Raw genomic sequence first — 25,098 nt, 5'->3', positions numbered from 1 at the left:
TTGTCATATTGCAATATTTAAAAGAAGTTGAACTCTGCCATACTGCATAAGGGATTCAAGCAGCAGTCTCTATTTTACATGCTGCTATGTAGCAAGGTGAACTTCTGCAATCTGAGGATAGAGGTCTTTCTGCAATCGTATTCCATTCACATCATTTTCTTTAATTGGCAAATTATTTTTCAAGGATTTAGAAGCTTTTAAACGAGTAGAATTATGTTGTTTATTCCACAGAAGATTCTAATTGAAACATACTGTAGTATAACTTTGAGCCACCTTTGAAGAAAGAGAAGTAGGAACAGTTACTTACAAATATTGATAAAGGTCACTGCCAATTTGCCAAACAGCATGTAACGTAGCTGGGTGTGACATAATGATGGTGCTTATTCCTACGGTCATCGCTGCCACCTTTCACCCAGGCTTTATTCCTTCTAACTCTTTCCCCTGCACATATTCAGTCAACAACCTCACCAATAAATGCAGTCACACAGCTATGTCTAGTTTGTAGTTACATGGAAGGGACATAGTTGAAGGTTTTGCAAACCTTACTCACAGCCGATGCTCTGTGGCTCCGTTTGGTAAAGATGCGGGGTGCTGTTGATCAATAGCTGCTGCAGGCTGCAAAATTATCATTAAACCTGAATACAACGCACTTCAGACGGTTAAAAATTGTTTAATCGTTTTGATTGAAATCCACGTTTCGGTGCTATAACCATATAACCGGTGCTATAAGCATATAACCGGTGCTGAAACCATATAACCGGTGCTAAAACCATATAACCGGTGCTATAACCATATAAGTGCTATAAACATATAAGTTCTATAACCATATAACCGATGCTATAACCATATAACCGGTGCTATAACCATATAACCGGTGCTATAACCATATAACCGTTGCTACAGTATAACCATATAACCGGTGCTATAACCATATAACCGGTGCTATAACCATATAACCGGTGCTATAGGTCCGAAATCTTGCCTTCAATAAGAATTATTGTAATTATTTAATAAGTCTGATGTGCGCTGTCTTCAGGTTTTAATATTTTGTAGTTACAGCAGTGTTATATGGGATGCTTGTATGAACCATCTCAATGATGACTGGCAATCCATGAAGAATAACTTCTTATGAAAAGTTAATCCCTAGACCATGAACTTCAGAAGGATTTTTTTATTTTATTTTAACTGTATGTACCATATATTCTCTTCCAACTGAAGAAATTAATTTATTTTAAACATATTGGCAACAATGTAATATAAGCAGATGAACGCATGTCATGGCAGCCAATGCAATGTTGTGCGACCACCACTGATAAATTTTACCCCTCGTTTAAATTCCTAAAAAATGTACAGTACGTTGTTGCGTGGGTTTGATCATTTTGCTTCTTCTGTGCTGTTTGTGTCCATGAAAATCCTTATGCTACAGCAGCACCTGCTGGGAGATGGGGGCTGGAACATTTAATACAGTTGGCTGCCAAGACGGATGTATATTGTGCTGATGATACACAGATTCCGCACAAGACCTTCAGCCTGTACGGCAGCTGATTTTCTTGTCACTGACCTACTGTTTGTGATCTGTAACACTAGAAGTGGCTGTAGGCGCTGTTCTAATAATATCTTTGCCGTTTCTTTCATATCACACAGCTCCAACTTTTTCATTTATTTGACTGACTCTCATGCTGTGAGACTTCTTGCAGTAGTAAAGCAGCCATTTAACTATTTATTTTCTTTCCCAATACAATGCCACACACACATACATCGTGTTCTATATGAGGTACTGTATACTAGAGTCAATATACAGTGTACTTAACAATATATAACCAGTTTTCGCACGACCTTTGAGTAATGCCTACGCATGAGCATATGGACAACACAGTTTTCAATATATATTTCTTTATTATACCAATAAAATAGTTGTTATTGCAGTGGAATGTCTATAAATTCATTATTTTCTTTAAACATATACATGTGTGTGCATATATATTATATATATTATATATATATATATATACACACATATATTATACATACACACATATTTACTTACATACTTTTTAATACAATTATCAATCAATCGTCACTATACCTATATTTAGTGCCCGTGCTAAATATTGTGTTTTGCATTCCGTAACTTTGGAAACCTTCTCTTTTTTCTTTTAGTTCCACCAAACCTTACTGTTCCCAAAGGGAAATCTCCAATGGTCAGCAGGGAAGGAGACACAATAGAGTTGCAATGCCAGATTTCTGGCAAACCAAAGCCAATTATCATGTGGTCCAGAGCCGACAAAGAAGTTCCTATGCCAGATGGATCAATGCAAATGGAGAGTTATGATGGGATATTAAGGATTGTAAATGTGTCTAGAGAAATGACAGGAACATACAGGTGTCAAACAAGTCAATACAATGGATTTAACGTCAAACCAAGAGAAGCTTTGGTTCAATTGATTGTGCAATGTAAGTATAAAGGGTCATAACCCGTATATTTTTAGGTGTTTCCAATGTCAAAAAGCACACTTTTGTTCACTTAATTATTTTTGATGTGGAAAGATTGATGGCTTATACTGTATAAAAATAGCAATTCTGGATCTAGTTTACATAATGGTTTATAGCTATTATAGCTGTAAATGTCACGATATACTGTAGTTGTACAAAATGTACATTGAGATTACTCTAATGCAGTCATAAAGGGAATAAAGCATGTAGCTTTGTACTAGATCGTTATGCTTAGATACTATTAATACAGCTCAACCCCCTGATAACGCTGTGCTTGGGGTCCAAAGAATCACATCGCGTTATAAGCTGACCACGTTAGAAATAATGTACAATTGTATGCATTGTACAATAAAGTATTTAAGACAATAATAATCGTGTTGTAAAGTATTCATAAATATGAAAATTGGGAGCCACGCTTGCATCGCGTTATTAACGGATGCGCATTGTAACGGATCGCGTTATAACGGGGTTGAGCTGTAAATAGATACGATAATGGATACTATTCTTAAAACCTTTTGTCTTTATTGATTGTATGCATTAATTGTTTGTCAGTTTTGCCAGTTTATTCTATTTCTATTAGTCTTCCGTAATCAACTTTGTCACGTGCTTTACAAGCAATGTAATATCATCTAATGAGCCCACACCTGCTGCAAATATTTCAGCTAAGAATTTCGAGAATTATGGGTGTCCGTTTATCAGAAGGGATCTACCAAAGATACCGTGGAACATTCGAACACATTCCACCATAAGTCAATTTCTTTTCTGGATTCACATTTATACACACTGGTTGCTTTATCGGCAGAAGAGAAGTATTAAGAAATATTTCGTTGTAATTATTACATAGAGACATAGAATTTGACAGAAGATAAGAACCAATTGCCCCCCACCCCCCGCGTCTGCCCATTTTCCTATATGCTGTAGAACCCCAGAACTTATATGATCCTTGACTTTATTTTGTATTTAGGATTTAGCCTCATGTGTATCCCAAGTGTGTATTTATTCCATTGCTGTATTAGTCCCTCGCGGGTCTGTTGGGACTCGGGCTATTCCATGAATCTACCGCCCTTTCTGTAAAGACGCACATCCTCACATTCCCCGTAGCTGCCACATTCCTGCATCAGAGACTGGTTCTAACACCCCTCCATCTTTGGGGTATGCTTCCCTGCTGTATGCTGTTGAATTCCTTTATATTCCTGAATATCCACAGAAACAGTCTCTGTGGGTGGGTTTGCTGGCTATGCATCTTAACCCTGGCTGTGCTCAAAGCTGTGCATGCAGCAAGCTTAAGCCTATAGGGGAACCATGTTTATAATTTTGAAGCAAAAGGTGGCACTGTGTGCTCATTTGCATGTCATTTCCCAGAATCCCTTGCTGCAATGGAAGTGCTGGGTGATAATGGTGAAAGGTGGGGTTGCAGACCTGTCTAAGACATGCAAATGAGCATACAGTAATATTTCCATTTGAGATATATATATATATATATATATATATATATATATATATATATATATATAGACCATACGATACCGGTTGCAACACGACATCAAGGGACAGCACGCAGGTAAGTAAATCATGAATTTTCTATATTTGATAGAAGACACAAAAACCGACGTTTCAGTCCCCCTGGGGGACCGAAATGTCGGTTTTTGTGTCTTCTATCAAATATAGAAAATTCATGATTCACTTACCTGCGTGCTGTCCCTTGATGTCGTGTTGCAACCGGTATCGTATGGTCTGTTATTGCTTTATGGGATAAGCACCAAAACTTATTTACTTGCATATGGTGTGCCGGCTGTGCATTGGATTATATATATATATATATATATATATATATATATATATATATATATATATATATATGTGTGTATATATATATATATATATGTACTCTTATTTTAATTGTTATTATATCACTTGATGCATTGAGTACTTTCTGCATTTTATAGAGCGACATTGGATCCTCCATGTTTGAAGCTAATAGTTATTTGCACTGGCGAACATTTTTGTAGTTAAACTGTTCCTATTAGCCACGAGAGGATTTATTAACTCACGGGCAATCTCTTGACGTGACCTCCTGATGAAGCTGTGCGAAAAGCGTAGAGGTCATGAGAGGTTGCAACATGAACACTCATTGGTGGAGGGAGACGCCGGTAGTAAGAGGGGTATTTCAGCTCGGCGGAGCATCATGGGTCAAGACCTGCTCCATCTTTTCACCCGGCTGACATCCAGACTTCTCCCGTGTTACTCCCCAAACATGATAGCTGTAAGTTTATTTCTGTTTATGCTTATATATATATTTACGTAAGTGTCTGTACACTGAACTGTGTCTGTATAGCCCATTTGTGCATTTTTATTGATTAAATCCTATTGCATCTCAGTGCGCATCTTGCTTTTTATTTCTTTTTTTATGTGTATAGTTGTGTGTATTATGGATGTCCTGTCACCATTTATTGTTTTCAGTTAAGGAACATGTCCTATATAGTCAGAGCCCATAGTAATGGCCCAAGATGTTTCCCTTGCCAGAAGAGTAGTAAGCATGTGCTCAGCAGGGAGGTCTCAGAATAGAAGCTCCGGAGGATAAATCAGATGGACCCCACTGGAAGGTGCTACGTAAATTCCAGATCCAACACGTATAGACGAAGAATGCCGTGCACAAAAACGGGATAGTGATCCCAGAGAATAGTATGTGTCCTCCAACAAGGGTCCACCTGAGATTATTGAAGCAATGCGGAAGATTACTAATCTAACTAATTCTAAGGGAAATAGGCATAAGTACCTCCCCAGTATAGGAGTGAGATCCACCAGGGGTAGAAGCACAGAGTAACCATATTGTTTGACACCAGTTATTGTATGAATGGGGTCTGTCTATTATATGGCAGCATTATGAATGGGTGTTGTTAAAGCTCTTGCTGGTACTATAAAAATTCCTGGTACTATAAAAATATCCTATGTCAATATCGACGCCAAGCCTGCATGGACCCAGCACCCTATAAAAGTATGAGAGACTAGGCACAGCCGTGTGTGTTCGCGTGTGTGTTTGTTCGTGTGTGTGTTCGCGTGTGTGTGTTCGCGCGCGTGTTCGCGTGTGTGTGTGTGTTTGCGTGTGTGTATTCGCGTGTGTGTGTGTGTTCGCGTGTGTGTATTCGTGTGTGTGTGTGTTTGCGTGTGTGTGTTCGCGTGTGTGTGTTCTTCAGTATTAGGTGATACCTTTTTTATTGGACTAACAATTTATGTCATAGGACAAGCTTTCGAAAGTTATCCTCTCTTCTTCAGGTCAAGCAATACTGACATCAGTATTGAGGTCCTGAAGAAGAGAGGATAACTCTCAAAAGCTTGTCCTATGACATAAATTGTTTGTCCAATAAAAAAGGTATCACCTAATACTGAAGAACTCATTTATTCTGCACTATCGCAACTGGACTAACATGGCTATTTTCTGCTATGTGTATGTGTATGTGTATGTGTATATCCAACTCGATGTAAACTCTTTTAGAGCCGAGCATGGAAGGTTACACTATTTGAGCATTTTCCTGCTTTTTTTTTTTTTAAATTCAACAATTTGTTAAAAATTTAAAACCAAACAAATTAAGTTTTACAAAACCAAAACACTGACTTTTATAACCAACACAATTTTTTTTATAACCAAAACACGAGTAAAAGTACTCTCCCCTTTTTATGGGCTAATTCCATCCTACATTCTAATCGTGTTCATTCCATCTTCTGCCTTTTATCTCTATTTTCATTCCCTTTCCTACATTATGGGAGATGAGAAAATTATTTGTAGACATTCGCCATCGCTGCAAATGTGACGTTTCTTTGAGGCTTTGATTAAAAAAAGGATATTCACCTACCTTCAATTCAATGTATGCAACACCCCCGGCCACCACCATCTGAGAGAGGAGAGAGTCTTAAGTGCTACTGTATATTATCCCTGAAAATCTGCACATTCAAACCACACCTGGAGAGACACCTGTACACAAAAATGTGCGCACCTGGAATATGTTCTAATAGAGGTAATTTAAATAGACTTTGCATATCCTATTAGCATATTTTCTAGGTATCTCAGAAGTGCTCCTTTTTGTGCACTGGTGTCACTCCACGTGTTGTTTGAAGGTGTGTTTGAGGACATATATATAGTATAGCACTTAGGAGTCATACGCTAATAACATAGATCTATCTGTCTCGCCTCTGAAAAACCCATTGAGTATTTCAGGGTTTGGAACGTCTGGGAGAATCAAATACATTCATTCTAATTTATGTTCTGCAACTTCATATTTGTATATTACAAAGAAAAAAACGTGTCAAAGCTGCAGGAGGTTGGAAATAAAGCCTTAGGGCAGTAGTAAAGTGATAATAGGAGTTGACACCGGAAAATAAAGGATAAAGGGGCTGCAGCTTTCTATGTTCAGATAGATAATGGTGACAATATTTATATACTTATTTATTTATTCAATTATGCATGCATTCATTGCATTCTTTACGGTGCATTTGTAATGCATACCAATTGTTTATATATTCTAAGATTTATTGCATTATTGATATTGGATTGTATTAAATGATGTATCCGTAGTCATATTATTATGTCACATGAGGAACTAGGTGAATTTTGCTTACTTTTATTTGTAAGCGCAGACTTTCACTGTGCTAGTTGTTCTATCACTCAGTAACGACAATATGTATGCAAAACATGAGTTTATTTAATCAACTCTGGTAACTATTGCTGGTATAGTGCGAGTTAATCTCTGCAGATCATGCGTGATTATTGTAGGATGTTCTGCCTCTTTTTTCTTTTCTTTTCTTTTTTTCTCTCTTTATCTTCTCTGTTCTTTCTGCAAGACATATTTAATTGATTATTGATATCAGCTGTCTTGTATGACGGGGAGAGTCATAAATACCCAGGACCTCCCTTACTTCATTACTCCTTGAGAAAGCGCCACAGTAGGCGTGAAACATGTGGGAGAGTAGTTAGTACTGTCTGTTTTTTTGTTTTTTATGTAGTTCATTAAAGTATACCTTTTTAACCCCTTTTTGCTGGTGAGTCCCTACTTTTTGTATTATGGAGCGGCTGGATTTTTGATTCTTACCTTGTTCTATATTTGTATATTAGTCTGAAAATCGTATTTTGGCAAAAATACAGCAAATAATTAAATTTTGACACATTCACCCATCTTTGATCATTCTGCTCATTCCATTTCCTACATTATATCCTTATCTTTCCAACATGACAGTATGTATTTATGTATTTGTTTATTCCATTCCTACATTATTTTCATATGTTTATGCAACTATCTACATTATATCTTCTGTTACTTCCATTTCCAATGTTGTATCCTTATGTTCCTTCTTTTTTCTACATTATAGCCGATGTTCATTCCATTTATACATTATTATGTACATTCCATTTTCTACAATATGTCATAAAGTCCTTGACCCCTTTGCTGTAAGGTTCCCGTTTGGATTTTGTAAGCCTTATTGTTTGGCGTAGATTCAATGATGTCTTTGCGTAGCAATTATAATGTGTATTAGTATGTAAGCTGGAATCGGGCCCAGTGATGCAATTCCATGAATTGGTGTAATAATTTCTATTACATAATTTGCTTTCATATAATTTGGAGCCAGAAGAGAAACAGATGTGTACTGAACACAACTGCACATTATTGATGCTTTATTATTTGACTGGCCACAGGCAGCCCATGAAGAGCCAGATCACCACCATTCTTTCAAAGCTTTTTACGTCAGAAAGCTGTTGGTTGCTCTAGTGCTATGTTGAACATCTATCTGAACCACCGCTGGCCGTTCTGCATCTGAAACCTGCAATGATACCACACCACAGTCTCTCTCTGATACCAAAGTAAGCCCACACTTTATTTGTACATTTCTACAGGTACACTCAGCACCAGTTGTGCAAAGCAATGCCAACCAGTTTTAAAATATAGCATGCATTGATATAGACACAAACACATATTGCTTAACTTTAGGTAAGACGGTATTCATATTTTTTAATATGAAGTACACTACAATGTATATAATATTTTAAATAAGCATATTAGCATTCTCAAGATATCTCAGGTATCCCTATTTGAAGGTATTGTATATACAGTAAGTCAATACTCTCTCCTCTCTTCATATTTGGAAGTATATAAATCAGTAGGCACTCTACTAAGCAAGACACTCATATTTCAGGATCTAAATTTTGCCTAGTTTGCAAATTTAGGCAAAAAGTTCCCAGATCTCTACTGGTACAAAATGAACAAACACTGGAGCAAGTACTTTGATATATTAGTGCCTATAGGCGTCAAATAAAAATATCTATTGTTATTGTTGCCCTAGTTTTACTCGTAAATTGCCTTGATAAATCTGCCCCCTATATGTTGGATCTTCGGGTACAAGGACATGGGACTTGCCCAGCATAAGAGATGTGCAAATGTTTCAACCACATTTGTAAACCATACAAAATGTACAGTTTGTTTGCTTTGTGAAAAATCGAACTTTTTCCAAAGTTCACAGCACTTTGACAAGTACAAAATCTCCACCTTGAAATATACAAAGGGGTTGGAAGAAAAAAAAAACTTACTGTGTATTTAACAATAATAATAGATATTTTTATTTGACGCCTATAGGCACTAATATATCAAAGTACTTGCTCCAATGTTTGCTCATTGTGTACACAGTTGTTTAAAGAAAAGTAAAAATAGATTTCCCTCCCTGGTGCTCACCATCCGCTGATCCCGGCGTCTCAATGCTGGTTCCAAGTGGATATGAAGAAATAAAATAATGGAGGAAGCACACAGGAGCCTTTTTTTTTTTTGGTAAGTAAACTTACTGTGTATTCAAAGCACCAGAGCAGGTATATGCAAAAACGTGACGTTTCAGGACAGACACGTCCTCTCCTCAGACCATATGGTCATTTTTGCATATACCTGCTCTGATGCTTTGAATACACAGTAAGTTTACTTACCAAAAAAAGGCCCCCGTGTGCTTCCTCCACCATTTTATTTCTTCATAACACCTTGAAATATAGGTTTGGTGGTAGAGAAGCTAGAGCGATGTACCTGATATATAGCTAATTTAAATATGCAAATAGACTTACAGTACTTCCCAGGTATCTCTCCACATGGTATATAAGGTATTGCAAGGTATACAAGTCAATGGATAATATTCCTAAATAAGACTCTCAGAAGATTGATTGTATGACTTTGTAAAGTTCCCAAATTTTTAACTAGTGTCACAAGTTGCAGACACTAGAATCTTAATCTAACTATCCACTACTACTAAAACAGTAATTACTGAATTATTAGGTCACCCTTACTGTCTACCTTATAAGTTCTGATTTTTACACTCAAAAAGCACACTTGATTTCTATTTTGAATTATTCATCAAAAATTTACTGATTCAAACAAAAAGGGACTATTTTTATCCACAGTGCATAATTAGTTTACAGTAGCCTGTTGACGTTTAAATCTTTCTATATACCTATGACACAGTCAATTAGCAACAAGTGATCAGATTAATAGGAAGAGGTAATGTGTGTAACAGATAAATGCCACATCAGGAGACATTCTCAATACAAAGACCGAAAACGGAATACAATTAGGGACCTTTTATATATGAATCCATTTTTAATTTAGGTAACATTCTTCCTTTGTACCATAAGGAATCATTTAAGATTGCAATGTTATCTAAGATTATATAATGCATATTTGTGACATTTTAATTCCAAATGATCCTTTAGCCATTTTAATCACCACTAAAATGGGACTTTTATACTGTAAAGCTTTGTTGATTGGTTTAGAGGTAGTGTTTTTTTTATATTACAACATAAAATACTGTAAGTACTGCAGTGTTTATTCACATACTGTACCACAAACATTTAAATAATACACATGCAACATTTAAAGAATGTATTAAGTGAGAACACACTTTTAGGCTGTTACTGTATCTACAGTAAGTGCATCTAAATAGCAACTAATTAGCAGTTAAAAGCACATGTTATCAACCTAAAATTTCCCCTATGGTTGCCACGAATTCTAGCCTGTTTGTGTCAGGGTACCCAAACACAAAGACCACGGTAGTACACATATGTATATAGACTGTGATCATATAATAACTATAATTATATAGCGCTTTTCTCCCAATGGAATTCAGGGCACTTCACAGTTACAAAAAGGGAAAAAGAAGAAGACATTAGAGACCAAGCAAAAGGAAAAATACAATACAGGATGGGACAGTACTGGAGCTATTAAATGCCGGGCAGGTTGTGGGACATTAATTAAATCACTGGGAATATTGGTAGGTCTTGAGTCTCCTTTTATAGATTTCCAGAGAGGGGGCCGCCCGAACTGTATGAGATAGACTCTTCCAGAGACTGGGAGCAGTGTGGCTAAAATCTTGGGCCCCAAAGGAAGTCAAGGAGATTCTGGGAACTGTTAGGAGTCCTTTATCTGGAGATCGAAGTTAGAGTGGGAGTGTAGGGAACTAGAAGCTCTTTCAGATCGCTGGGACCCTGGTCATGTAGTGCTTTGAATTTTAACAAGCCAATCTTGAAACAAATTCGCGATTTTACAGGCAGCCAGTGAAGAGAACAGAGAACAGGTGTAATGTGGCAAGAACGGGTCTGGTTGTTTAACAACCTGGCAGCAGCATTCTGCACCAGCTGCAGGCGGTGCAGCTCTTTTCCCAGAAGACCCAGGTAGAGTGTATTGCAGTAGTCCAGGTATGAGGATACAAAGGCATGGGTAGCCTAGTAAGATCCTCTGGGAGGATCAAGTGCTTAATCCTGGTTATGTTCTCTGGGTGGAAGAATGAAGATCTGATCACGGTTGACACCTGATGTTTACGGATCAAGTCACAGTCAAGGACAATACCAAGATACCACACATGGACAGATTTTAGCAGCTGGGAGCCCCCAATCTTAAGGCCAGTGTGTTGACCTAGCTGCAGTCTTGTTGTCTTCCAACATCCATCACAGGCACTTCTGTCTTATCAGGATTCAACCTCAACCATCTGGCACTCATCCACTCTAAGAGCTCAGATAAACATCTATTCAAGAATGATAATGGGTCCATAGTGCCTGGTGCAAAGGACAAATAGAGTAGTTTAATCTGCATAGCAGTGATAATGCAGACTATGTCATCTGATTATGTCACCTAGTGGCAGCATGTACACTGCGAACAACATAAGATATAGGATAGAAACCTGTGGCACTCCACATGACAGGGTCATTGGTGAAGAGGAGTACACTCCTGAAGATACTCTATGTTACCTGCCAGTGAGAAAATATCTGAACCAACTGAGAACTGTGACACACAGTCCACAGAAATCCTTCAGGTGCTCCATTAAGATCCCATGGTCCACGTTACCAAATGCTGCAGAGAGTTCAAAGAGTACTAAGATTGAACAGTCACCTTTGTCTCTCACCATCAGGAGATTATTTAGCACACTAACCAGAGCTGTTTAAGTACTATGCTGGCTTCTGATTCCTGACTGGAATTTGTCATAAATGTAATGGGTTGATAGACAGATTTCAAGTTTGGTTGCCACCACTTTCTCAATAACCATCCCTAGGAAAGGGAGGTTTTACAAAGGTGTGTAAATAGCCTTGCAATCCGGGTCTAATGAAGGCTTTTTTAGAAGAGGTCTGATGACTGCTTCCTTCAACAGTTTGGGAAAGATCCTGTCTGCAAAGAGCACAGGACTATTTTGGCAAAGACTGGGCCAATTTCATCAACACAGCCCAAGAGAAGGCGTGTTGGGACTGGGTCCAAATCACAAGTAGTGGGATACAACAACTGGATTGTTTGCACAAGATTTTCTACGACCAGATGGTCAAAGCTAGTCCATAACTGCATTTTTATGTCTGCGACCGTGATCGTTATTGAAAGCACAGTCAGGACCCCAGCCTGGAAGGATGACACTTTATCAGAGAAGAAAAGAGCAAAATCATCACAGTTGGACTGTGAAAAGGCTTCACCAGACTGCAGACATGCTGGTGCAGAAGAGCTGATCTAGTCTATTGTCCCCTGCCATGATCTCACGTGACAGGAACTCTGACTTTTTACTATATGACTTCTGTTCAATATGACACATTGAAATCACTATTTTTCATTTGGATCACAAAGAATTGATGTCGGTTTCCAGGGAAACAGTTCTGCCAGAGCCAAAATATTACACTAGAATTTAAAATGCAAGTGTAACATTATACATCGGTCAACATAATGTGAGTTTATATCAACACATTAAATACCTAATAGCAATTCATAATACACTGTTTTTAGTGCTTTCCAAAGCATCTAAAATACTGTATTTAACTCTGATAACAATTTAATTGGACTAGTGATTTACAATTGCTGTTGGGCCAGTGCACTTATTTTAATACTCATTCTCTTTAATGTAATTTTATGTCTCTTAAGTTTCTTAGATGAATATCGTAATTCATATTTCTGTGTAACTTTCTTTTTTTTAAGCTTTGATCCATATTATGCTGCTTTTACTTATTAAACGGACTTATTTTTTTTTTCACTGGCAAAGATTTCCATTGATGTGTTTGACCCCTGTTGAGCCTTTGTAGTTTTTGCCGCATACTGTGCTTTGTGTTGTAGAAGTTTGACTCACTTTTGTTGAGTATCCTATTTTGGGGTCAAAGTTAGAAAAAAAAATTGCGTTCATTCTTTTTTTTCTGGTAAATTGACCTTTACAGGAGCCCTTTTCCTTAACAAGCTGCTCATGTCAACATAAGATTACTACAAAGAAGCTATAGAGATTACTCTTCTTACACAATAGGCAGGCTCAGTGTCATTTCTTTATTTAAAGTTTTAAAAGGTGCAGCAAAGGGTAGAATGCGACTGGGGTTTTCACACTGAACTAGATTGTTTTAGATCACATTTTAGCCTTTATTCAATGAGCCATTCAATACCCACAGGAAATGGACTAGGATTTTATATTCCCACAATGACCTCAAAGAGGTCTTGTGTATTTAAACCAAGATTTATTTAGTGGCTTATCCATATCATGTATGTCACTCAATGTGATAGTGTAATATTTCCATTATAGCACCATCATATAACCACAGTACTTATTATATGCCAGCATACCAATCAGTTTGTTCTGATACAGAATTCTAGCTCCTTTTTGTTTTTTTAATCATCTAATTCAGCGGTGGCCATCCCCAGCCCTCCAGGGCCACCAACAGGTCAGTTTTTCAGGATATCCCTACTTCAGCACAGGTGACTCAGTCTCTGCATCAGCACAGGTGGCACAATCAGTGGCTCTGTGAATGACGGGTCTAGTTCATATATTCCCTATGTAAATAACCGTAGGCAGAAAACCAGAGTGTAATTTAAAAACAAAGTAAGAAAGACACTGCATTTAATAAAGATTCAATGGTTATTCAAAAGGTTTATTCAATACAGCAATGTGATGAAAACAAAGCAGCAAATAAGTGGAAATATAGTACATGTATGGAGTCAAATGAAATATGAAAGATAAAGCAGGATTTCAAGATAATAAAAAGCTTGAATGTATTACTATAAATGAAAGGATGTATAAACCCTGCAGTAGTATCAACTGGCAAACGTCAATGTTTCCCTCCCCGGCATAGCAATGCATTACATCCCCTTATTCTTCCCCAGATGAGAAAAGGTAACGTCTTCCTCAAATGCCAGCATTAATTAAATGCTTTCGTAATACCCATTTTTAGTACTTGTAGCGTTGAAAGGATTGATTCACAAAATTGCCAGAAGCAAAAAACATTATTTGTCCTCCTAAAATCTGTACATAATAATAACTTTATTTCATATAGTACTTTCTCCCAATGGGACTCAAAGCGCTTCACATTTACAATATAGTATGTAGTACATATCGTAGGACACAGTCCCTGCCCTGATGAGCTTACAATCTATGTTATTGGTGCCTGAGGCACAGGGAGATAAAGTGACTTGCCCAAGGTCACAAGGAGCCAACACTGGAAATTGAACCAGCATCAGGTTTTAACAGTCAGTCTCTTTACTCACTGAGCCGCTCCTTCTATCCGAGGGCCCCTGATTCACAGCTCCCATTGTTAAGTCAAGAAATAACCTACTTTTCAAAGTACAGTAGGCAATGAGATGATGGCTAGTTCACTATTATCACAGTAAATGAAAGTCAGTTCGCAATTTCACAGTATCAGTATACGTGTAATTAAGCATCTAAAACTCTAAGCATTCATGCGATTATATATTATGCCTTATGTTTTGTTTCACTGTACCACGACATATACTAAACTATTGAAAATGATATATATATACAGTATAAATATAGATATATATTTTTATACTCATATTTGATTGATTTTGCAACAGATTCTGTAATCATACAACATTGAGTGCACACAAAAAAGTGTGTGTATGTGTGTGCGTGGGGGGGGGGGGGGAGGGGTGGCAGTACAGAAAAAAATAAAATAAAAGGGGGAAACAGGGATCCAGGAGTTTTCAACTCAGATCAGTGGTACAGTTGATTTGAAATGACAGAGATACATACGTAGGTGAATATTTACAGAGTAGGTGAATGCAGGTGAGTCGGCATCTGATGCACACTACTCCAGAGGGTTGTAAGGGCCTTAGGGCTGCTGATTCTAGGTACCTGTGGCTTAAGTAATTGAAAGGGCTGGGGGGGGAGAGGGAAGTAACTCTTGTAACAGTCACAAGGGGATAAGGTGCTAGGAGCATATAATAATGTGAGAATGAAACCTTGCCGAGGCAAGGAAAGAAGGGGCCCCTATAAACAACACTCTAAATCCTACTGTAAGTAATGGGGATTTATCTAAAATGTAACCTTTAATAGGGATGCAAATAAAATTATGTTGCACAAACAAACACTTATTGTACATAAAAAATACACACATTAACTGATACACCTAATGGATGAAGAACCTGATTGACCAGAGTGGTGAAAGACAGGTATCATATAGTATACCCCTTTATGTCCTGATAGTAAATTGTCTCGAGTTAGAAACTAACTCGACACATATTGTTACACCACAAACGGTCTTTATATCAGTGCAGTCCCACACCCTAATAGAGAGGTTTAGACAATGCGTGCAATTGACCAGATAAGGCAGAGACCCTAATTTAGCCTATATCCTAAGCCACAATAATTCTCTAAATTGGAATAAATGACTGTTCATGTAGTAAGCCACAGAGAGCTTTAGTTACAGAATCGCAGTATGTCTAAATCCATAACTTTGTATCGGGAAAGTATATAAAAACTGCTAATTATGTTAAAGCAACAGTGGGAGCAAATATTAATTGCTTGCCCAACTATAAAAACTGATAGGATCAGCGTTCCGGCGTCCACCACGAGGTCTATATATAAACAAGCCTATCCTCTCAGTTTTTATAGTTGGGCAAGCAATTAATATTTGCTCCCACTGTTGCTTTAACATAATTAAAAGTTTTTATATACTTTCCTGATACAAAGTCTGCGATTGTGTAACTAATGCTCTCTGTGGATTACTACATGAACAGTCATTTATTCCAATTTAGAGAATTATTGTACAGTAGATTATCAAATTGCACATGAGCTATTTTACACTTACTTAAAAAGGTGGGTGTAGCACTAAAAAAATGTAGCACAAGAGTTCCGCAGTATGTATTGTGGCAATGCCATTATTTTGATGAACACTGTTTTATAACCACCATCTTATTTTACCTGTGGATTTTAAAGGAGCAAGAAAGGTAGTATACTGCACTCCAAAAAATAAGCCAAACACATACAGTTACCGGTGCTGCTGGTTCAAGGAGTGCCTGTCAAAGCAATCCAAGCTATGTAAATGAGAATGGATCTAGAGCACTACGGATTTGATAACCAGAAATTGAATTTAAATTGATTTTATTTAGCCACACATTTAGTGTGGCTAAATAAATTCAATTTCTGATTATCAATTCTGTAGTGCTCTGGATCCATTCCCAATTTTTTTTAAAGGAGCAATCCATGCCAGCTAATTTTTGGGGGGGATTTTTTTATTTCTTATGTAGAATTGAAGCAGGGAGTCTCCGCAGCTGAACCCCTTTAATTTCAGTTCTGTGGACCCCCTGATTCCGGAGATACTTACTGAAATACAGTAGGTGCCAGTAGCTGCTCCGGCTGAGCATGCAGGGCTCTAAAACGTAAATCTCCCGCTTCACATAGGCCAATAAGAAGTCGCACCGATGACATCACAGCTTCCTATTGACCCACACAATGCAAATTCTTTCAGCAGCGGACATATTGTGAACCCTTGTAGCTGTAGAGAGCTGCTATCAGCACCTAATTCAGAGGTAAGTATCTCCAGAAGCAGGGGGGCCCCAGAGCTGAAATTAATGGGGTTCAGTACCGGAGACCCCCTGCTTCAATCCTATTTAAAAATTTGCAAACAAAATCCTAGGCTTGGATTGGCTCTTTAAAATTATACCTGTGTTTTATATGCAAAAATAAATGATCATCAATCACTTTTTTAATATCTTCCCAGCATATGCTGTGTTTAATAATAATGTATAATACATGTGTTAGATGCAATACCCCAAGCTTTGAGTTATGTTTCAAAATGTATATATATTAAAAAAGAATGTATGACAAGAATCACAGTGGCCAGTTTCAAGGACCCTATAATACAGTATATAGTATACAGTATAACATACTTTCAATAAGCTGAAAGCCTGTACCTGCATGATGTGAAAGTTCATAGAAACATCTAATGAACCTTTATTTCTCAACTAAATAGTTTCTTCCCCATCTTGACAAATTCCTTGCAATGTTATTATTACTCACATTGTAAGGAACTGAAATGTCAGACACAATATTAATTTAGCTTGAAGTTATTCCGCTTATTCATTACTACACTGTATGCTTTGTAGATTCCCTAGCAACTGTATTTTATTATCCATGCACGGTTACTATAGTCACCATACTCTAAAGAACTAAGATACAATGTTACACAGTAGACTTTACATAAACAACAAAACAGGTAGCGCTAACCGCAATGTGTGTGGTGTAGTAACTATTACCTTATATATTAAATAAAACTATACGTAAGGGGCTGCCTAGGACACAAAGCCTGACCCCCTGGTCAGGAAAACAGTATGGACAGGGAATAGTTCCGTGGGCGCCTATAAAATTTTACCACTATAAAGGATATACGAAAACCAAGCCTGTTGGTTGTGAAGATTGTTGATCCTCACGGTGGGCTTGAAAACAAAGAGAAAGCACAACACATAGCGTAATACTGTTGAAACATTAAACAAACAACATATAAGACAACATATAACAGCTGAATACTGAAATGGTATTTTTAGGACAATAAAATCATTTAATAACAATTAATATTTAATATAATGCACAATTTGCATGGACATATAGATTTAAGCAATTAAAAGTCTGAATAGGTGGTTCAACTGCTCCGTAGCACCAATGTTGATGATAGCAATGCCTACTCACCAGATGGAATAGGTTTGCAGGCAGTGGATATTTTAGAGAGTATCCCCTCTCATCTGTGTGCTGCTCTCTGCTTAGCTGGCGTCTCTGTCGGCTCGTGGGTGCAGCTCATCAGCGGGGACTCCTGCAGCTCCAGGAAGCACGTCTGAGCAGATGGAACTCAGCTGCAGCTGATTCAGCACGATGTCAGCCACGGACCACCGTGAGCTCATCTATCTGCTGCTCACTGCTAGCTGGCGTCTCTATCCGCTCGTGGACGCAACTTGTCAGCAGGTACTCCTGCAGGGCGCCAAGCAGGGCGCTTGAATAATGGGAAACCGCAACAGCTGGTTCAACTCGTCGGCGGCTATAAGAGATGGTTAGCTGGCAGCTCACGTTGATTCACCGATGTACGGGGGGTACTACACCAATGTGTGCGGTGAATCAACGTGAGCTGCCAGCTAACCATCTCTTATAGCCGCCGACGAGTTGAACCAGTTGTTGCGGTTTCCCATTATTCAAGCGCCCTGCTTGGCGCCCTGCAGGAGTACCTGCTGACAAGTTGCGTCCACGAGCGGATAGAGACGCCAGCTAGCAGTGAGCAGCAGATAGACGAGCTCACGGTGGTCCGTGGCTGACATCGTGCTGAATCAGCTGCAGCTGAGTTCCATCTGCTCAGACGTGCTTCCTGGAGCTGCAGGAGTCCCCGCTGATGAGCTGCACCCACGAGCCGACAGAGACGCCAGCTAAGCAGAGAGCAGCACACAGATGAGAGGGGATACTCTCTAAAATATCCACTGCCTGCAAACCTATTCCATCTGGTGAGTAGGCATTGTTATCATCAACATTGGTGCTACGGAGCAGTTGAACCACCTATTCAGACTTTTAATTGCTTAAATCTATATGTCCATGCAAATTGTGCATTATATTAAATATTAATTGTTATTAAATGATTTTATTGTCCTAAAAATACCATTTCAGTATTCAGCTGTTATATGTTGTCTTATATGTTGTTTGTTTAATGTTTCAACAGTATTACGCTATGTGTTGTGCTTTCTCTTTGTTTTCAAGCCCACCGTGAGGATCAACAATCTTCACAACCAACAGGCTTGGTTTTCGTATATCCTTTATAGTGGTAAAATTTTATAGGCGCCCACGGAACTATTCCCTGTCCATACAGTAGACTTTAGAGACAGTAGTCTCACGCACACAATGTATACCCCAACATTGCTTTAGTGACGGCTGCCAATAGGAAACCATAACTGGGAATCACCTACCTGAGAGTTACTGTGGGACACTGTTATTTGAGGGTAAGACATTTGTTTAGTCTTTTGCCACAAATTATTGTGCAGTGAGGAGGCATAAAGTACTACAATTAACAGGGCAGCTGTACTATAGCAGTGTTGCACCAAATGAACTGCAGAAACAATTTAACTAACAAATCAAATATAACAACGCATATACTGTATGCATTATATAAGGTTTACTGAAGGGTAGGTGTAGATAAGTAAAAGGGCTAAGTGTGTGCATAGGAACAAAAAGGTGCCCTTGGTTGCCGTAGTGTATCATACTATGCAATCTGTCTCCAGCTGCGTTGTTGCATTGCTGCATGCTGTACCCACTGCGTAAGGGAAACATACATGTGTTTCTGCATACAGTAAATGTGAGCCTAGTGTAAGTGTACCTAATATTGTATGCAATTGTATCACATGTAGAGGTGGGCGATCTTTTCACCTCAGTTGTAATCCGCTGCGAAAAATGGCGTTTTCGTGCAAGGACGAATTATCACGAATTTGTCCAAACGAATCTTGGTTTTTCTATCTTTAAGAAACCATAAATTATTTGCATTTTCTTTGCATACATTCCAGGTATCTCGGGTGTAGTCCTTTTTGTGCACAAGTGTCTCTCCATGTGTTGTATAGAGGGGTGTTTGGTAGTACTGTATACACCTTGGGACTCAAGAAAATATGCATCTCTGGCTCCATGAAAGTTTGTCACAGCAACAAATTGCATACTTTTGTGGCTTTGCAGAGACATACAATTTGTGTGCCAATTTGGAGCCTGAACCTTGACACTTTTGTCCATCTTTAATCACATGCAACAGTGTATTTTTTTTTTAAATTACGCAAATGCAAAAGTAACACACAAAGATGCAGAACTTGGCATTTGTTCGGTGGGGCGCAGGGGTAAATACAGAACAGATCATTAGTACTCAAATGTTCCCAGCACTCAAAATGAAAGCAAAAAGTAAATGGATAAGCCAAAAGCAAAATTTAAAAATACACGTAAGATACACACAATGGTCAAAATAGACCATAGAAAAAACTATGTACTTAAACAGGGAAAGGGACAGGGGAGGGGAGAGAAAAAAGGGGATGCGAAAGGAAGGATAGGAAACAGGGGGGGGGAGGTAAAAAGTCCAGGGCAGGGGGGCACTGGCAAGTGTTGGCACTATTTGTCTGCTTTTTCTTAGAAGGATGCAGAGTTTGATACATCTCATTATAATTACAGATGGGCAAATTTGGGGGGTGAATTTGGCTCCGCAGCGGATCAGCCGGCTCCTTTGGCTGGCAGATATCAGCGGATCAATCTGAAAAAGGGTGATTCACGTTTTAAAGACTTTTTATTATTATTACCAATACACTCTGCGGATTCCACAACCCGTGGACGGATTTGTAGAATCCAGTCCTCAGATTCAGCATTCCGTGGGCGAATTGTTAAGAATCCGCCAACGGATTGCATGAATTTGCGGATTGAATTCTACAAATCCATCCATTGTATCCAATGGCGGATTTTGATGAATCCGCACGGATTGGAACTGCCCAAATCTATTTTGCGGATTTTACACCACGAAACGGATTATGGGGGTAACATCAGCGAAAATCCTTGAAACGGATTTGGGAAGATTCGACTATCTCTAATTACAATCGGTGATGTCATGCAACTACTCCATAGCTCCTCCTATGGGCCCTACCTCAAATTGCACGTTGACACACATGGTGGTTAACTTGGAGCAAAGACCTTGATACATTAACACAGATTCAAGATGCAAATGATGCAATTCATGTAAATGTACAGTGATACATCACCCCCAAACTGTTTCACCCCCAAACACGGCACAAGTTTCACAGCTTTAATAAACAGCATATGTTTACATGTTTAATAAAGATTAGGCAAATGTGATGGTACTAAGTCCGTTGTCTCTTTTTAACATACCCCAAATTCCTCTACTTTCGATTTAGCAACCAATTGTTTCACTTTCTTGAATGTACTTTAGCCTCTGATCGTTCATACTGTTGTAAAGATCCATGAGTCGTTAATTTAATAGGAGTCTAATAATGTCTGTTATGTATCAGATGAACTATGTTCAGAACATGATTTTGTTATCTCTCAGTGACTCTGATCAAGAAGAGAAAACCCAGTCATCTCCAATATTAATAACAATAAAGCCTTAACATTGTGCCTCAGATTAGCAGAAGATACTATGGCTGCTATAAAAATCTATCCTTCATGTTGTAACTTGGCATTTGGACAAAATTGATCTTTTTTTAGAAGAAAAAAAAACACCCTTAGGACAAAGGCAATTGCTGATGCTGTGACAAATTTGATAAAACCCTAGGAAGGCAATATAGCTTTATTGATTTTTAAAGCTCTGTGTCACACTGGAAGACAGAATTTAATGCAACTGTTGCAAGATGTCCCGATTCCAAAATCTCTTGCACAGCAGCGACATGTGGAAGTTAAGTAATCACTCTTTTTGCCACTGAAGCAAACACAGTGTGTCAACAGTCTTAGAAACATCTGATGACCCCTCTATATCAATAAATTACAGGATATTGACTTTCTTGTTATGGTTTCATTATGTGTGTTATGTGCTAATTATAGTATACATTGAAAACTACTACGGGCCAGAGATGTGCGACTATGCCGAAATTTGTCCTGCAAATGTTTCTATTTCGTGGCAAACTCGCGAAAGTTTGTTCAATATATTGTTGTGTTGGATCGAACATAGAGCTCATGCAATTCCGCTTTTGACCACTAGGATTTGCTTTGACGACGTTTAAAACTTCATCTAGAATCTGAAATATTGGTTCCAAAGTGTGTGGATAGGAGAGAGTTGATGGATTGCACTCACAGTTAATATTTTACACACAAACACATATTTACTGCCATTCTTGTAGTATTTACGTTAGTTCAGTACTACCAATGTCTAGTTGAAGAGCTTACACTCTAGTATACTAGTAGTTCTGAAGCGCCCCTTTGCCAGCTGTTATGCTTTTCAGTAGTACGAGTGAAATTTGAAACAAATAAGGATAGAACAGAGTTGAGAAGCATCACGGGACGCGGTGTGGGGGCGGAGCCTATGTCCGGTCCTGGTAGTGGGAATGCGGCGCTTGCACGAGAAGTGTCACCAGTGCTGTCATGGGGCAGAGCCTAAGACCAATCCGTGAGGTGTCCCCCCGACTGACAGGTGCATCACCCATCCCGTCGTGGGACCTGTCACAGGGGCGGGGCCAAGGTCCAATCCTCACAGTGAAGAGTTTGAGCATTCTCACACAGTCGAGTGTTGTAGGCCGTGGCATCTTCTTTAGGCAACCTGATGTTTCTTTTACCCTGATGATTTTCTCTGGGAGAAGCACGGATCTTCTCCTCATTGTGTTGATCACTATGCCAAAACAAATCAGTTATTGTATGGTGTGATCTGACATTTCTTCCAATTTATGAGCCATCCATGATTTAACAATTGCTGTAGAACTATTTATATATGCTGTTGAACTTCTTGACTGGGACCTGCTCTGATTATAATATCATCTAGGCGTGACCAACCCATCATTCCTCTTTGTCTGAGACCTGTGATGATAACTGGATCTTGGTAAATGTTCTCGGAGCTGTTAATATCGTTAAGCCAAGCAGAAGAACTCTGTACTGAAAATGGGTGCCTAAAATATAAAATCTGAGAAACTTGTTATGTGATTTGGCAATAGGGATGTGAAAGTACAGTATGCATATGAAGGTCATAATTCTCCTGATGAAGAGACTTAATCTTGAATGATCTTATTCTGAGGAATAAGTTCACCCTTCTCAATTTGCTCCGTAAGAATCTAAAGTCTTCTGTACTATGACTAGCCTAGAGTTAATTCCCTGTTTCTTTGATGATTTGGAACCTTGGAAATTACCTTCATTAGCAACAGGTGGGTAATAATTTCCCTTAAATCTTGCATTTCTGTTAAACCCATTGGAATGGGGGATTCCGTGAAACAATTATTGATTGTTGTTATGAAAAACTCTAGAGAGTATCGATCTGCAATTACCTTCAGAACCCAGGCATTTGTGGTAGTGTGAGCCCAAGCCGCCATGTGGTTGAAAATGTTTCCTCCAACTGCTGTTTTCTTGGATGACAGAGCCTGGGCATTAAACCTTGATTTAAAAAAACTGATATTGTTCTGCTTCCACTCCGCCTACCATATGGTCTTCCAAGTTTGACGTCTCTTAGTCTTAGATTGATTTATCACATATGAAGGAAATTTGTTTTGCTTTTTTCCTGTCCTACGGTTGGTATTGACGATTACCTCCAGATGTTTTACTTCTTATTCTATCTAATCTTCCACCAAACAAGAAATCCCCCTCAAAGAGCAAAGCACAAAATGTATTCTTTGAAAATGAATCTGTGGACAAGACGCGGAGCCACAGGGATCTTCTGGCTTTCATGGTTGAAGCCATGGTTTTTGCTGCTGGATGGCCAGAATTGTAAGAGGCCTCACATATTACAATCTACCACACTTTTAATTTCATAGACTGTAAAATTGTTCATCTCTTCATATGCTCTTGGATGTCATCCTTTATATATTTGCCAACCAGACTTGAAGTGCTCTAGATACAGACACATGTGGTTTATTTGCAGCTCTTGCTATTAAATATACCTTCTTTAGAATAGATTCTAACTTAGGATCCATAGAGTCTCTGTTTGGGGCTCCTTCTTCCAGAGGCAGCGTAGATATTCTGGTCAGCCTTGAAATCTGTGCATCCACCTTTGGACCATGTTGCTGCTGCTGCCCTGTGTCAGATAAACATAAAACTCCTGATCAGAGGAAAAAGCAACATCCTTCCTGATTTAATTCCACTCTTGAATACTCAAATACATTAAGATTGGTGTGTGAACGTGATCTTTTCTCTGTTTGTAATACTTTCAAATGTACTTTAATAACAAAGGTTTCAGCCAATGCTTTAACCAAAATAAATCCTACCAGCCACATGTTCAGGTGGCTGGGGCTTTTTAGTGATCATACATGCAGGACAGAACCTTTCCTTGCAATCATAAGGGAGCTTTATATCACAGGAGCCACAAACTCAATTCTTAGTTTTCCGGATGCCTTCTTAAAACCTTCCCCTTATTTTAGGGATTTTAGATGAAGGGTTATCAGACATATTACTGATAATTTCCTAGAGCAAAATGATGTACAAGAATGGAGCAAAAATAAATATAAAAAAATCATTAAAAAAAAAAAACTTTTCCTGTGGTATAATAGGAGAGATGTGTCTTGTGAATAAAGATGTCCTCCTCCATTCCTGAGGTGAAGGCCCTGACTGCCATCGTTGTAGCACTTAAATATGCTGTTTGTGGTGTGCAACACACACTCCTGTACTCACAAAGGGACTTCTGGCCTATTGACTCACTTCCTGTTGTAGAGTGTCACTTCTGGCAGGGCAATGCTGCATGAAGGGGAACGAATGGCCTACCGGTTGGCCGAGTGCACCCTCCGCTTTCCCTTCATATGTAGTGGTAGAGAGGGGGAAAGCGCCCCACTGCATGTCCGCATAGAATAACATAGTGCTATGTGACCATTGCACCCATCGAATGGTGCTGGACCAAGCCTACATACTGATGGCTCCTACCGCAATACCCGCTCGAGCTTTCAAGAAAAATTAGGGATGCGTTTCCTAGACCCCACAGGTAAACTCAGCAGGGACCAATGGAGAGGGGAAGGGACCTTATATGAGGGTGAAGCTAGTCATTTTTTACCTGTCCTGCTCAGCTGAGGAGAGGGCTTAACCCCTCCGTGCCTGACTGCTATGGAGGGCAAAGAGGAAATATTATTATTATTTGTTTTTACATTTTCTCTGCATGAAGTATATTATTTAGTACAACTTTACAGTTTGATTACTGAGAAAACATAATACAGC

At 38.7% G+C, this 25,098-nt stretch overlaps 1 protein-coding gene across 3 annotated transcripts in view; it reads left to right on the top strand.

The window, feature by feature from the left end:
• MDGA2 (MAM domain containing glycosylphosphatidylinositol anchor 2) overlaps positions 1–25,098 on the top strand; it is a 648,696-nt gene that overhangs the window by 418,837 nt on the left and 204,761 nt on the right. For all 3 annotated transcript variants that reach the window (XM_075614385.1, XM_075614384.1, XM_075614382.1), the window contains one exon: positions 2,161–2,454. In XM_075614385.1, the coding sequence (XP_075470500.1) occupies positions 2,161–2,454 (294 nt within the window). The remainder of the gene's footprint in view (positions 1–2,160; positions 2,455–25,098) is intronic.

Source organism: Ascaphus truei, chromosome 9 (genome assembly GCF_040206685.1).
Source record: "Ascaphus truei isolate aAscTru1 chromosome 9, aAscTru1.hap1, whole genome shotgun sequence".
Lineage (NCBI taxonomy): Eukaryota > Metazoa > Chordata > Amphibia > Anura > Ascaphidae > Ascaphus > Ascaphus truei.
Note: the sequence above shows the minus strand (reverse complement) of the source record. Positions and strands in the feature narration are given on the sequence as shown.